The sequence below is a fragment of the Rhipicephalus microplus genome, chromosome 8 (assembly GCF_043290135.1).
Source record: "Rhipicephalus microplus isolate Deutch F79 chromosome 8, USDA_Rmic, whole genome shotgun sequence".
In the NCBI taxonomy this organism is placed as follows: Eukaryota; Metazoa; Arthropoda; class Arachnida; order Ixodida; family Ixodidae; genus Rhipicephalus; species Rhipicephalus microplus.
Genome location: NC_134707.1, coordinates 16851508 through 16865116, shown reverse-complemented (window position 1 = coordinate 16865116; position 13609 = coordinate 16851508). Strand labels below are relative to the sequence as shown.

At 42.3% G+C, this 13609-nt stretch overlaps 1 protein-coding gene across 5 annotated transcripts in view; it reads left to right on the top strand.

The window, feature by feature from the left end:
* The window catches only part of LOC119164183 (5'-3' exonuclease PLD3-like), a 145139-nt gene that overhangs the window by 120155 nt on the left and 11375 nt on the right, over nucleotides 1–13609 (top strand). For 4 of the 5 annotated variants that reach the window (XM_075871181.1, XM_075871183.1, XM_075871184.1 and 1 more), the window contains 6 exons: nucleotides 4539–4807; nucleotides 6477–6657; nucleotides 8081–8204; nucleotides 9112–9245; nucleotides 11190–11390; nucleotides 12191–12330. In XM_075871181.1, coding sequence (XP_075727296.1) covers nucleotides 4539–4807; nucleotides 6477–6657; nucleotides 8081–8204; nucleotides 9112–9245; nucleotides 11190–11390; nucleotides 12191–12330 — 1049 coding nt within the window. Of the gene's footprint in view, nucleotides 1–120; nucleotides 2056–4538; nucleotides 4808–6476; nucleotides 6658–8080; nucleotides 8205–9111; nucleotides 9246–11189; nucleotides 11391–12190; nucleotides 12331–13609 lie in introns of those variants that run through there. The other variant, XM_075871182.1, reaches the window with a different exon arrangement.

Below are 13609 nucleotides of genomic sequence, written 5' to 3'. Positions count from 1 at the left end.
CAGTTGAACACAACTTATGCGGATACGCGTTCAACGAATGATTTTGTACTATGTGCTAGCGTGTTTTTTATGTACGTCACTAACAAGACAAAACAAACCACGACCACTTGCTTGCCTTCGGCATAGCACGCTATACTTAGGATTAGGAGACCTCACATTTAAGCCTGACTGCGAAAACTCCCGTAGCTACCATGCAACCGCGGATCATTTCATGTCTACATTTTTGGCATCACGTCTGAATAGAACCAACGCACTTTCAACAAAACAAAACAACAACGACGACGACGACAATGGTTTTGCGTGATAAAACTATATACCGCGTGAGGCTCGCCGTATTCAGTGTAGCACTCTCCCAATTACGACCACCTGTGGTTCTTAGCGCCTACATCTAAGAACGCAGGCCTCTATCATTTCCACGCCATCGAAATGCAACTGTCGAGATCGGGATGCGATCCTTATCTGCGGGTCAGCAGCCTCGTGCACATCAATCACCACTGTGCCATTGACATCAAAACCGATTCCTTTACAACTGTAATGGGCAGGCCTGGTTGGTACACTACTGGAATGGTCATGACGTATCTGTCATTCTTACCTTGTGTCACGCGTCTTAAGCACTGTTCCGTGCCACCCCATCCCTACAATAAACGCTAGTGACCATCGGCCGTATGCACAAAGTGTGCACCACTAAATATGCTTTCAAAAGACAAAATGTATACGTTGACAAAAAATAGTTGTACAAGAAAAGTACATTTGTATTTCAATACTACTTCATCAAAAGCACAGGCAACCGGCGCGCTTTAGTTTTGCCGTTTAGCTGCCGCTGAGAGAGTTGAAAACGATGCAGGCGCCAATGACGCAAAAGCTAAATACAACAAAAAGCGCGCCGATCACATATAGATGCGCCCGCAAAACACAAGCATTGGTTTGCATCATTTATTTTCGCTGAGGGCGGCCATAATTATAAGATATATGTTCGCAATATCAGTTGTACAGGAATACTACATATGTATCCAAAATATCAACACGTTCACCTCTTTCCGCACACCTCGTGATCGCTTTACTCGAGCAGACAGAACATCGCTGCTTTACCAGTATTCAAACCTTCGCGACTTCCCGCCGACTGAAAATCGTTTACTTTCAGTTTTTCTTTTTCTTTTTTTAAGCGAGCCAGTGGGCGGCGACCGCAGGCGAGTGAAAGCACACCGTCTCTCTTTTATTCGCTAAAATCTCGCAAGCTATGCTTTTAAGTTTTCGTTGAATCCCGTGCGGTGGCGCTGCAAATAAATGCGCTTGCTGTCAAGTTTTTTTCTCCTTTACTTCATATCTCGCGTAATGTTTTGTAGCAATATGTAGAAACTGAAGGCATATTTAAAAAAAAAGCCAAACAATACAGTTGTACACGTGAAATTAAAAAAAAAATCTATGGTCACAGCGGTGATTCGAACCTGGGTCTTTTTAGTGGGATGCGAGCATTCTACCCCTCGACCACTTCGGCGGAGCTGCGCACGGCTCTTAAAACGACGACAGGTCACAGACTACCGATCGCAGCGCCACTAGCGGATTTGACCCCGTTTGGGCTTCACTTTTAATGCATTGGTGCTGCGGCCGGTCCGGGCACTCCCCTTGTTCTAGTACACTCTAGCGAAACCAACTAGATTCTAACAGTTGTTCGTACTCTCGCGTGTGTAAAGATCCCATTTCGAACGAACGGTTTACTGTGGTTTGACAACCAACGTAACGACTGCGGTAGCTGCGCGATCCGTAGCGAGTCATATGTTCTGAGAATTTCTTCACATCGTACGAAATCGCTCGAGTTGATCGCGCAAATGTCTTATGCGGGTTGCCGCCAAGATATGTGAGCTGTTTCAGTGATGTCACCAGCGTAGCGGGCAAGCGGTAACAGCTGCTGTCGGCACACAGCGCGAAGGCAATCGCGTTTTTTGTCAGCACTGCGCTTTGGAAGCGATTATCGGCGCACAGTAGATTTCAAGGTCTCCGTCACCCTCACTATACGCAATCACCATGACCGTGCCGAAGAGAGACGACCGTAAAAAGGTTGAGTCTTTTCGTTTATCTTAACTGCCTGAAACTCTCATTCTGATGCGCGTGCTGACGCGTTTGTTTACTATAAACACACTCATGTGCATCGTGCTCAAAGGTCATACACATATGTGTCGCTGCTGTCGCGTCGTAGACAGTTGTCCTCGAACGTTACGTAATGGATTGTCGTGAAGCTGCCTTTGTAGAAAAACGATGCGCAACATGTTGAACGATTTAGCTGGTGTGTTGCACTGCAAAAAGGTTAATAAAACACTACAGCAATCCTTTTCCTAGTGACCTTGTACCGTGGTGGTAGTTGTTAACTGCTGTTAACGGCATGTCTATCAAAAGTCGGGTGTTCTGTCTTTATAACCGCGTTTTTCGCGTTCGCAGTGGTAAAATCTCGGTGAACCATGTTACAGTATCACAGCGTTTCTGCCGATATTTGACGAAAAGTTTAGCTAGGTTGGCGAAAAAATTTGCACATAGCAAAGTCAACATCAGCCTTGTAATATTGTCCCTATTGTTCCTATTCGAACGAATTATTGAAGTGTGCCGTAACACTCGAAGCACTATATTGCTTCGAGTGTTACGGTACACTTCAATAATAACATTAACAGCATGGAAGCAGTAGCAGCTTAGGTTTCATGCGTTTTGCGCTATATTAGTTTACTGCCCATAGACGCCTATTCACTGCGTACTGTGATGTGTCGTTTTCGTTCTATATCTCGAACGTGTGCAGCAAATAAAATAAGCAGAACTGTTATAGTCACCAACTACCTACCTGTAAATTGCTGGCATGCCTATTACACCGACCAATGTGTAACACACCACATTGTAACTAGAACAAGCAATGCAAAAAAAAAAAAAAAAAAAAAAAACTTGAGAGATCCTTAAGCTTCTTCTTTAGAGTTGTACGCGATAGCAATATCCTGTCCTGAGTATGTAGCTCAAACAGTGCATGAAATCTTTTTGAACTTGCCGTGAACCCACCAAGTGGGCTTAAACAAAAGCACACAGTAACATGTGTGCCTTTTATAGTGAGTGGTTGGCTTTAAACCAGGATGATCTGATGCCCGATAGATGCATGTAGCACACAATATTGCTGCAATAGTTCATATTGTATTGTGAAGCATGTATACCGGAGGCATGTGTTTGTAAATCGTGAAAGTTACTTTCGCTGGATTCCCAAGCTGAGGAAGTTATTATCACTGCATTCATAAGCAGACACGGGACTCTAAGGTGTAACACCTGCTTGCTACGCAAACGACCCAGGTTCGACTTCCTCTTGAATCAAGCATTTTTTGTTATTTATTTTATTTGCACCTTTCTGAATTTATTGATCACGCACAAGATGACGACTTTTCGCTCACAACCAAACGACGCTGAGACCGATGTCGAAATTTCTGCAAAATGAGCTCTAATGCTATCACGTTAAAAATTACGTGGCACTAACATTATCACATTAACAATGGAATATTGTGAGTTTTATATGATCCCTTGTTTGTGTTTATTTCAGTTCGTACTAGTCATAAACATTGTAATGAATGCTAACCAACTCACTCAACTTCATCATTAATTCAACGCATCCACCCTGTTCACTTTCTTTTCCTTCAGCATGTTCATTTTGTTTGGTTCTCTGCGACTAAATGGCTTGTGTCAATCGTAACTAACTCGTCTAACAGCTACAAGAGTATAGCAAGAAAATTTTTTGGTGTTGAACGGGGCTCAACTAGTATTTATATATGTACATGTACATGCATTTGCAAAGTTTGCAAAAATGCAAAATAAAAAAAAATTTAGGAAAAAGAGAAGGTTTGAACCTGCTTCACCCCCCCCCCCCCCACACACACACACAGCTTTGGCAGTCTTGAGCATAACAGGAAATCGTCGAACTGGTTCTGATTCTCACTTGAAAAATGCAAAAAGACAACCACCAAACAAAAGCAGAAAAAAGGAGGACAACACAAAATAAAAATAGCAATTACACAATAACAACACACATTTATAAAGCCCTGTGAACCTTCACCATGATGACCAAAGGAAACTGTCACTTAAAAAAAGCACTTTATCAACAGGCATGTGTTGAATAAATGCCATCTCAGAATCTTGTAAGCTAACTGAGGGGTGGCTCATGCACCTAGAAGCTTCACAGCTGCTATATTCTTACTACTTGTCTTCTGGCACCTTTTCGAGTGCCATATTTCCTCAAATCTAATGCAGTATTTTTTCCAGATTATTGCAATGCAAAGTTCACCTTGGTTCTCAATCGAATACCAAAACACTGTCTCTCCTTCCAGGACACCATTGAAAGCCATCCCATGCGTTACAGTCATGTTTATGTTACAATCGAGGAAATACGGTATACGCCGGTGTTGTTAATTCCATTTCTACAAATATCTACAAACATCCTGATAAACGCGTACACCGTAGCAGACAACACTGTTCAGTCATTACACGGTGCTGACGCCAACTGTTGCCGCCTTGCCTAATCGCAGACTGTCCTGGACAGCGCTGGCAAACTCGATTTCGGCGAGTTCGAGCTGCAGCTCTTCGACAGCCGCTACATGAACAAGCGGTCGCAGACGTCCGACTCGATGAAGTTTGGCAACTGGCTGAAGCCGTCATGCATCCCCATCACGATCATCCTCTTGCTCATCGTCCTCGTCGTCCTCTTCCCTCTCCTGGGTCACTCTCGAGACGGTGGCTTTGCATCCAAAAGTGCCGGAAAAGACGGCAGGCCTATCAACTGCCTCGACTCATGCTCGTAAGCGTGTTTATCTTTTAGTTGACCACAATAAGATAAAAGTTGCTAAAAAAAAAAAGGGAAGATTGAGAAAAACTTGAAGAACACTTGAACTTTGCATTCAAGGGCAGAACTAAATAGCGCAATTGGGCACCGTGAGCATCGCCTTCTCAATTGCAAGCCTGCCTTCGGTTCTCGGTGCATGCCTTAACAGTGCCGTTAGGGAGTGATTGACTGTGTGTGTAACATTAGTCGTTCCAAACTATACTAGACTGCCTGCTGTTAGTACAGTTAAGTGCCCTGTGTGAATTACAAATTGGCAAAGTGCCCACTGTCAGGGCCATAAGGGGGTTGAGTGCATGCTGCTGATCACCCTAAAGTTATTTTCATGTTCTCGCTTTTTCGGTCGGGTGATACTAGAATGTTTGCACGCCTTCATAATGACCACCAAGTGCCAGCGTTAGCCATTCCGCGCAAAACCAGACCCCCCCAAAAAAAATATTAATTCATAGATACGGCTCTGCCTACTCTTGCATCCATAAGGGAACACATGCACTCATGCAGAAGCACATTTCCTTAATGCTGTTGGTGATAATTATGGTTAATTATGCCTATGTGCTTTGTAATTGCAAGGCCTTTAAACCAGCTATTCATGTAATATACATGTCGATGCCTGGTGGCATTGTATGATTTTGCATCACAATATCTCATTCCATTAGGGGACTTGTATTAGATAATGTTTGTGCAGTGTTTTTCTCCAAAACAATTGCAAGCACTGATAGAACACTTGCATTGGTAAAACACTGGTAGAGCATTGGTAAAACACTTGCTCGTCATGCAGAGGTTGTGGGTTCGATTCACACTCGAACCAAAGATTTTTAATATTTATATATTTGCATCTGTTTCAAATTCTCACTTGCCACCTACGATGCTAATGCTAGCACTAATGCCAACACTGGAATATCTGTGTAATGTGCTCTTTAATGCTACCACTTTAAAAGCTGGTTAGTATTTGACTGTGTTTGTCAGCCATTCTGACTCCTTTGACTGTGTCTGTTTTAGTCTGCAAGTATATCCCGAGTAAACCAGTGAGGTAGGCTGGTGTTAAATCATGTGTAAAATTGTGCTAAGTGGTTACTACTAGTGGTCATTCATCATAATCGTTGTCGCGTATGAGCATCTTCATTCTTGGTTCATCGTAACGATCGGCTGTCGGCTCTTCAGGCCCAATAAAGGTCATCCAAACCAAGACCTCATAAAATATACATATATAGGCTGTATTTCATCTTTAAATTTGTGCTAAGTGGGCAATACATGGACAAAAAAACACTAACAAATAGGAAATGCAACAACTTGAGCACAAGTGCTGATTGTGTTGTCTAGTGTTTGAGTGACCTTTATTGGGCCTGAAGTGCCAGCAGCCGACAGCTACAATGAACCAAGAATGAAGAAGCTTATACGTGACAACGATGATGATGCATGACCAACACGTGGTGATGATGATAATGTACAGATGAAGGAGATTTGTATAGTAAATGGCCACAATATACATTTCAGACAACCGCATAACAGTATTCATGGTATGCTAGCGTTAATCTTTACAGTTTTAATTTCGAATCTTTACTTCCTGAACTTCTTTTTTCTGTGCAATGTCAGATGCATGCATGTTCATTTATATGCCTGGTTCCAGATTTACACTTGTGGAAAGCATACCGGAGAACTTGACGTTTCCTTCCGGATCCCCGTCGCACGTGAGCACCTATGAGGGCTGGAAAACTCTACTACAGCTAGCCACAAAAGAGATAAAGATAGCCTCCTTTTACTGGACTCTTCGAGGAAGCGACATATACGAAGACCCGTCTGATTGGCAGGTGAGATACGACTCGAAAACAGAAGAATTGGACTTGCGAAAACCGCCTGTATTCGATTACAATCTAACAAAAAAATTGGCAGCTGTGCCCACACCTCAGAGAATCTGCATGGAATCCGCATCTAATTATGCTCAATTATTTTTGTGCTATGAAGCACTTCCTGGTTGTTTCAGTTACAGTAAAGCTCATAAATGTCGATTTAATTGGGTCAACAATATTTATGAATGAACAGAATCGCTAGTTACAAAAACAATGAAGAAAACAATAAACAAATGTCTATCTCATCAATACACTTTTGTTTTCTTAATGAACAACGATGGTGATGTGGACTGCTGCACCTTGGCTCGGTTGTCCTTGAAATCTACTTTTGCTCTATTGCTCCGCACATTTGCGGTGCTTGACACTCGGCGTGCTCCGAGGTCCGTCTGAATGAACCGTATTGCAAAGACCAAAATAATGAGAGTTTAATGTTATTCAACAATGCATATGCTGGTCGTAACCAAAGAATACATCCCCATTGTTTATTATTCTAATTAGCAAGTGTCCAATTAGCAAGGTTTTACTGCAGTTGACTTTCCCATGCAGGCGCATGTTTTTGTTGCGGATTTTAGGTTGTGAACTTGAAAATCATGGTAACTTTTGTTAGGGATTCTAACATTGCTGCTCGGTTGAATATAATGTTTTACGGGGTAGCGAAGAACCTTTAGCCGTCATTGTGCATAGTATTTACATTAGCTCAAAAAAAGTACTTACGGTTCAGTGGAAACCAACTTGCAACAGTCTTTCACTAGTGAAAAGCAGTTTTGCCATGGTTCTGTGGGCAGAGCTTTCATTTTTTCTTAGTTTATAGATGAGTGTAGTTTGAATAATCAGGAGCCAGGCACAAATAGATCTGCTAAAGTATAACCGACTTGACAAATTGCAAACTTAGGCTTCCCAAATTATCAGCCTAAAGCTCATCTTGTCATTTGACCGCGATTGGCAACTCTGTATCAACTACGATCCTGTTGGATTCAAGAAGGCGGCAGAAATATTTGGAAGCAACATCACTTTTTTTTTTACTTGGTAGCCTAAATAGAACTTGACCACGTGGGTGGGAGGCAATTTATAAGTGGTACACTTTAACTACTGATCAGAACATGAATTGTGTATTGAGATAAGTGGAAGTGTGATAAAGTTTTCCAAATAATGATGAAGTGTGTTCACATTATCAGTTATCCATTATCCATTAGTATATCCATTATCCACATTATCCATTAGTATAAAGGTGCACTTCGAAGAATTTCTGGGAAGCCTAGTCCAAATATAATGGACTTTTAGATTAAGAAATTATAAATGTGTGTATGGGACATTTTAATATGGGACATTTCTTTCAGTATGGGACATTCCTTTCACTAAACAAATTGTTTATTGTATGCAACAGGGTGAAGACATATTCAAGGAAATCGTCATGGCAGGCGAAAATCGGTCTGTCGACATTAAGATTGCACAGAACATGCCGAAAGAGAAAGAGCCGAACCTGGACACGCAAGATCTCGTTAGTCAAGGTGAGTTCTGCGGGTTTTCTGTTGAAAAGCAAAAATAGACTTGTCATTTTCACACTAGGTGTAAGTTGCCGGTTTCCAGCTTGCCGGGGTCCATTTTTGTAGAAGAGTTGCTCAGCAAAATTTAAAGTAAGTACTAGGCTATAAGATAAAAACTTACAATGAGTGAGTCATTGAACAGTTTGCTAATGCGCCATATGGATGCACACGCATGCACAGCTATTTAGAAAAAATTTATAGACCTTGTGCCTAATTTGAATTCCAATGTAAAGCATACTTTTCTATGAATCATACTTCACTTTATGGAAACGTGAACCCAGTGCGCGCTTTGTCGCTGCGTCGAGTTTTCTGTTCGTGTGACTAAAGAAACACTCGCTACAGACAATTAGCATGGCTTCTGTTACGTAGTTTGAGGTCATATCTGGTTACGTCATTTGGGTTACGTGATATGGCATCATGGCTAGTCACATGACATGTTTGCATCAAAATCAGGCAACATGAGGTCATATTTAGTCATGTGACTCATTCCTGCAAAAATCGCATGAAATGATGTAACAGCCAGTTGCATGACATGCTGTGATACCTTGCAAAAACTAGCAACAATTACCAAACTTATAAACAACTTAGCCATGCTGGGACTAGTTAGGAGAACCTTGCTCAGCTCCACTGTGACCCAGCCTTGCATTGGCTAATAATGCAAGCTGCCCATATTTTTATTGTACGTAACTCAAACCAGCTGGTACTAAATGAAACTTAACACTCACAACTGTTGGAACTTAGCTGATGATAACAATTACTATTGTTTTTTGGAAAGACGTGGCGTTTCAATATTCAATTTCAAACCAAACCTATTTCAAACTTGATCTTAACTTCACAGCATATTGCAGCACGAGATGAATGGTGTTTTCAGGTATTGCAACCGTGAGGAGCGTTGACTTCGATCATCTCATGGGTGCTGGTGTTCTCCACACAAAATTTTGGATTGTCGACAACAAGCACATCTATGTAGGAAGTGCTAACATGGACTGGAGGTCTCTGACTCAGGTTAGTGAATACGCCATTTTAAAGGGGCCCCCCCAGCACTTTTCGAGCATGGTCAGAAAACACATACGATTGTTAGTGGGACGGTTCCGAGAACATGCAAACCAAATAATATAGCACAGCACATGTCCTGGAATTCACAATAAATATTCAGTTAGCTAAGAATGGCTTTTTCTTATCTCAACAAATGACGCTACAGGCCAAGTGTCAGCCCTTGGGTGATTTAGGCATGGCACGCTGGGCCGTTAATCGCGCTGAAAAGTTGCGCGTTGGAATAAAGAAAAAGATAGAGAAAAAGTTTTCAACGTCACGAGACAAACGAAACATTTTCTTCCCCCGTGCCATACCTCCCTGCTGAGCTCCCAGTGCTTTTGCTTGGATGAGAGAAGAGAGAAAGCAGTTGCAAAGTGTGACAAATCTTTGTGACCCCGCTCATAGTGGATGAATCTTATAACCTTTTGCAGCAGTGAATTTGTGAGGCTATAAGCTTTTTTGGTGAATCAATTCCATGGCTTCTTGAATAAGTGTTGCAGGGCCTCTTTCAGGTCTCAAACAAACGCCCGAGCATCGTGTAGTAACCTTCTAAGCTTAACCCATGAAAATAGAAGCGGAGGTGTAATGCGTAGGGGTTGTTAATATTATAAGTGGTTTTTGATTATATTCTTGTAGGGGCGTTTTTCGCATTAATACATTTCCGAGCTTCAGCATTATTCTTTTTCTGCAATGTTCTGACAAGTGTATTAGACAGAGTTTGCTGTAACAAATATTGGATATTTTTGTGCCTGATGTAACTTCACTGTAGTGAGCTTTGAAATGTACTGCATCATTTGAATGAGTATGCAGATTACAATATCTAGCTTATACGATATGCTTTAACTAATTCAAACTAACGGGGACCTCAGAATTCTGTTTAGTTTATCAGAAGTTCCCAATAAAATATAACTCTGTGCAGCATACGAACTAGCATTGTAATGTTTACTGTTTTTTAATCCCATAGCAACATGATAAACTGCTGTGCGTGATTGCCGTCAAAACTTTTAGATGCCAGGGATCATACTTGTGCTCGTTATTATACAATACTGGCACGCGTTAAGAAACTAAATGTGTTGTGTTCTCTGATAACCAGTAGTGACTGCACATTTTTAGACTGCTTTTCCACGTGATACTTGCATACTATGGCGAAAGGGACCTTAAGCGCATTCGGAATGTGATGGACCTCTCTTTTTTTTGCTTTTCTTTCTTAGTCAGTATACGATTGCTGGTGCATACAGTTGAGTTAGTTTGGCGATATTGTAGGCCGGCCACCGACTTTACTTGAGGCTTTTAACAGCTTGAAATTGAGAGTGGTATTCAGCGAGAAGCAATAAAGACAGGAAATATTTTCAGGCATAGACCAGCAAAAGGTTTTAGCTTACAGAATTTGTGCCGTGGAGCAGTTTGAATTAGGTGGCCTCAAAGTATACTGAAGACCTAGTGGTCCAACAGAAAATTTTAGGAGTTATATTAATTAATTAAAAGTTTGAATTATCAGTGCTTTAGTTATCGAGTCTACTGTAGGTGTGGGCAGAACACAAATGTTGGAATCGTGTAGAGAGGATTTGATCTTTTAGCAATCACAGACTTCTAGCCTGCTTGGTACAACACATATCTAGTGACTTAGCGCAGATTTCTTGAGGCGGGACAAGACGAAAAATACATACGCAGGCGCTAACTCCTAACAAATTCATTAGGGTGGTCAGTCGGGCAGGTTGGTACATAGTCTTGGCGGGAATCCTAGCAGGACCGAATGAAGCAGAAGAAAGCGAGACAAGAAAAAGAGACTGAGCCAGGAAGGATGCAGCATCCCCCCTTTCCCTCCTGCTTCATTTCATGCTGCTGGTATTCTCACCAAAACTTTCAACAAATGGGGATTTGGTCTTTACAACTTCATTGGTAAATTTTGTACAGGTTAAGGAGCTTGGTGCGCTCATCTTGAACTGCGGCTGCCTCGCCCAAGACTTGAACAAGGTGTTCCAAGTATACTGGGACCTCGGCATTCCGAACGCCACAGTTCCGGCCCACTGGCCCGCAGATCTCAGCACCGACATCAATGTCGAGACGCCTGCCGACGTGGACTTCAATGGCACGTCGACACAGACGTACTTTTCGGTGAGGGCAGATGGTGTTTCTCTATGACGTTCACTGTCGTCTGTTTGTCTGTTATCTGCTTCCTGTCAAAGGTCATATAATTGGAATGGTCATGGCTGGTGGTGGTCTGTACGTCGCCTTTAGGTGGATCTAGCTTAGGTGGATCCAAAAATGTTTCTGTAGGTGGTTTAGGTGGATCGAAAAATGTTTCTGTAGGGGGTTTAGGTGGATCCAAAAGTGTTACTGTAGCTGGATGATAAGCATACTTTTTCAGCAGTGGGTCTTTATGTTGTCATGGGTAAAATGCAGCATGCATGTAAACGATGCACTAAACAGAAGAAGCAAACAGGCACTGACTCTCGGAGGAAATTTTTTATCGGAAGGAAAACAATAAATGCCTAGACTTATCACAACCATGTGGCCCAAAGAATGCAAAAAAACTGGAAGTGCAGGAAAGAACTGTTCAACTTGAATTTTTTTATACATCATTTGTTACAGGTGTAAATTTAAGGGCTCGTTTTTTGTTTGGTTAGACACAATATCAATGGAACTAATAGACAGTTATGCCAAGCAGAGTATAAGGGATGTTATTAGGAGTAATTGCATTGAAAATGGAAAGAAAAAAGAGTTGACAAAAAGATAGCTTGCCACCAGCAGAGACTGAACTGCAACCTTCGATTAACATGTCCAATGCTCTCTGGTGAGGGGGGGGGGGGCTTAAATTGACATGGAAATTTGAAATTTGCAGTGAAATCGGAGAAGGTGCTTGTTCAAAAGTTTGTGGTGTACGCATAACCTAGGTAAGCTTTACGCACACGCAGAGTTCCCCGCCACCTTTCTGTCCTGACGGACGTACCACGGACATTGACAGCATTTTGGACGTCATTGCGAGTGCTGAGAAGTTCATCCACATTGCAGTCATGGATTACCTGCCTGTGACTCTTTATCAGAAGCCAACAAGGTAAGCTTTTAGGTCCTCTCCTACCCCTATTGGCAGCGAAGGTGACCTAGAGAGGCCACGTGAGAAGTCACGTGACGACTATGCCATCGTTAGTGCAGCGGGCTTGCTCTCAACCCTGAGGCAGTTCATTTTCAAGCTTACAAGTTTGTTTTGCCACTCGATGCCCCAGTGCTGGATGCATTCGAGCGAGGCTTAATGTGAACGAGCTCTTTCGAAATGTCGCGGCACGGATATATACAGTTGCCGACAGACTTTCCGAACCTGGCAGGGATCGCGAAATAGGGGAATAGTCCGAAAAAAGTGATCCAGCCATGAAAACGAAGTTTATTTGGGATAAAAACCTAAAAATAGTCTCTAATAATGCCATGCTTCATGCTGCTCATGGGAACGAGCAAGTTTGGTTCTGTTTGGTAACATTGCTTGCAAGTCCGTTTATCGCTGCCACCGACCATTGCGGGCAGCAAAGTTGGTGTCTCCTTAGAACCAAGCAAACAAAACTTGATGCCAGTTGCAAAAAGATTTATGCAACATCTTGCCTGTTTGGGGAATTTAACAACACGATCTGGGCTTCTTTTACCTGCACCGACATCGCATAGTACGTGAGCCTGCAACATTTTGCCACCATGTACACAATTCATGTACACATATGAATTCTCGACGTTTAGTCACGCCAAGCCGGCAGGCTTTTTCTACCTGTCTGCAACTCAAGGGCAGCAAGAATGATTTTGTCGTGATGCTGTTATCTTGCATTGCATATCCGAACATCTCTCTCTCTCTGCTAGCTTGGCTGCTAGTAAACAAATTGGTTGATGCCAGAGACCGGCAGAGTCCCTGAAAACAAGATACGGTAATTGTAAATAATAGCCAAGCAAGCGATGCTTGCAGGTATTGCAACATTCTCGCATCACTTCGCATTAGTCAATACACCCCGCGCAGAAAAGCATGTGTACGGAAAGCGAAAATTAAGGAGACAAAAATATATGCTGGTGAAGTTCTACCCATGCGAATGTATTTGTTATCAATAATCGTCCAGTATTATTCCCTGTCAAAGTTGCAAACCGCGACCGTTGTTAACAGTAATGTTACTGCGTAAAATAGCTCATGGATACCTTTCTGAAAGATCACACGGACTTAAAAACCAATGCGAAAGCATCGTTTGCCTTTGGCCATTTGACACCGCTCTGAAAACTCGGGCAAGACGTTGCCATGAATCGCGCACAGCAGTCCACACAGATCGAAACGTGACCTCTCGGCCACGCACTTTACGCGCAAAAGCAAG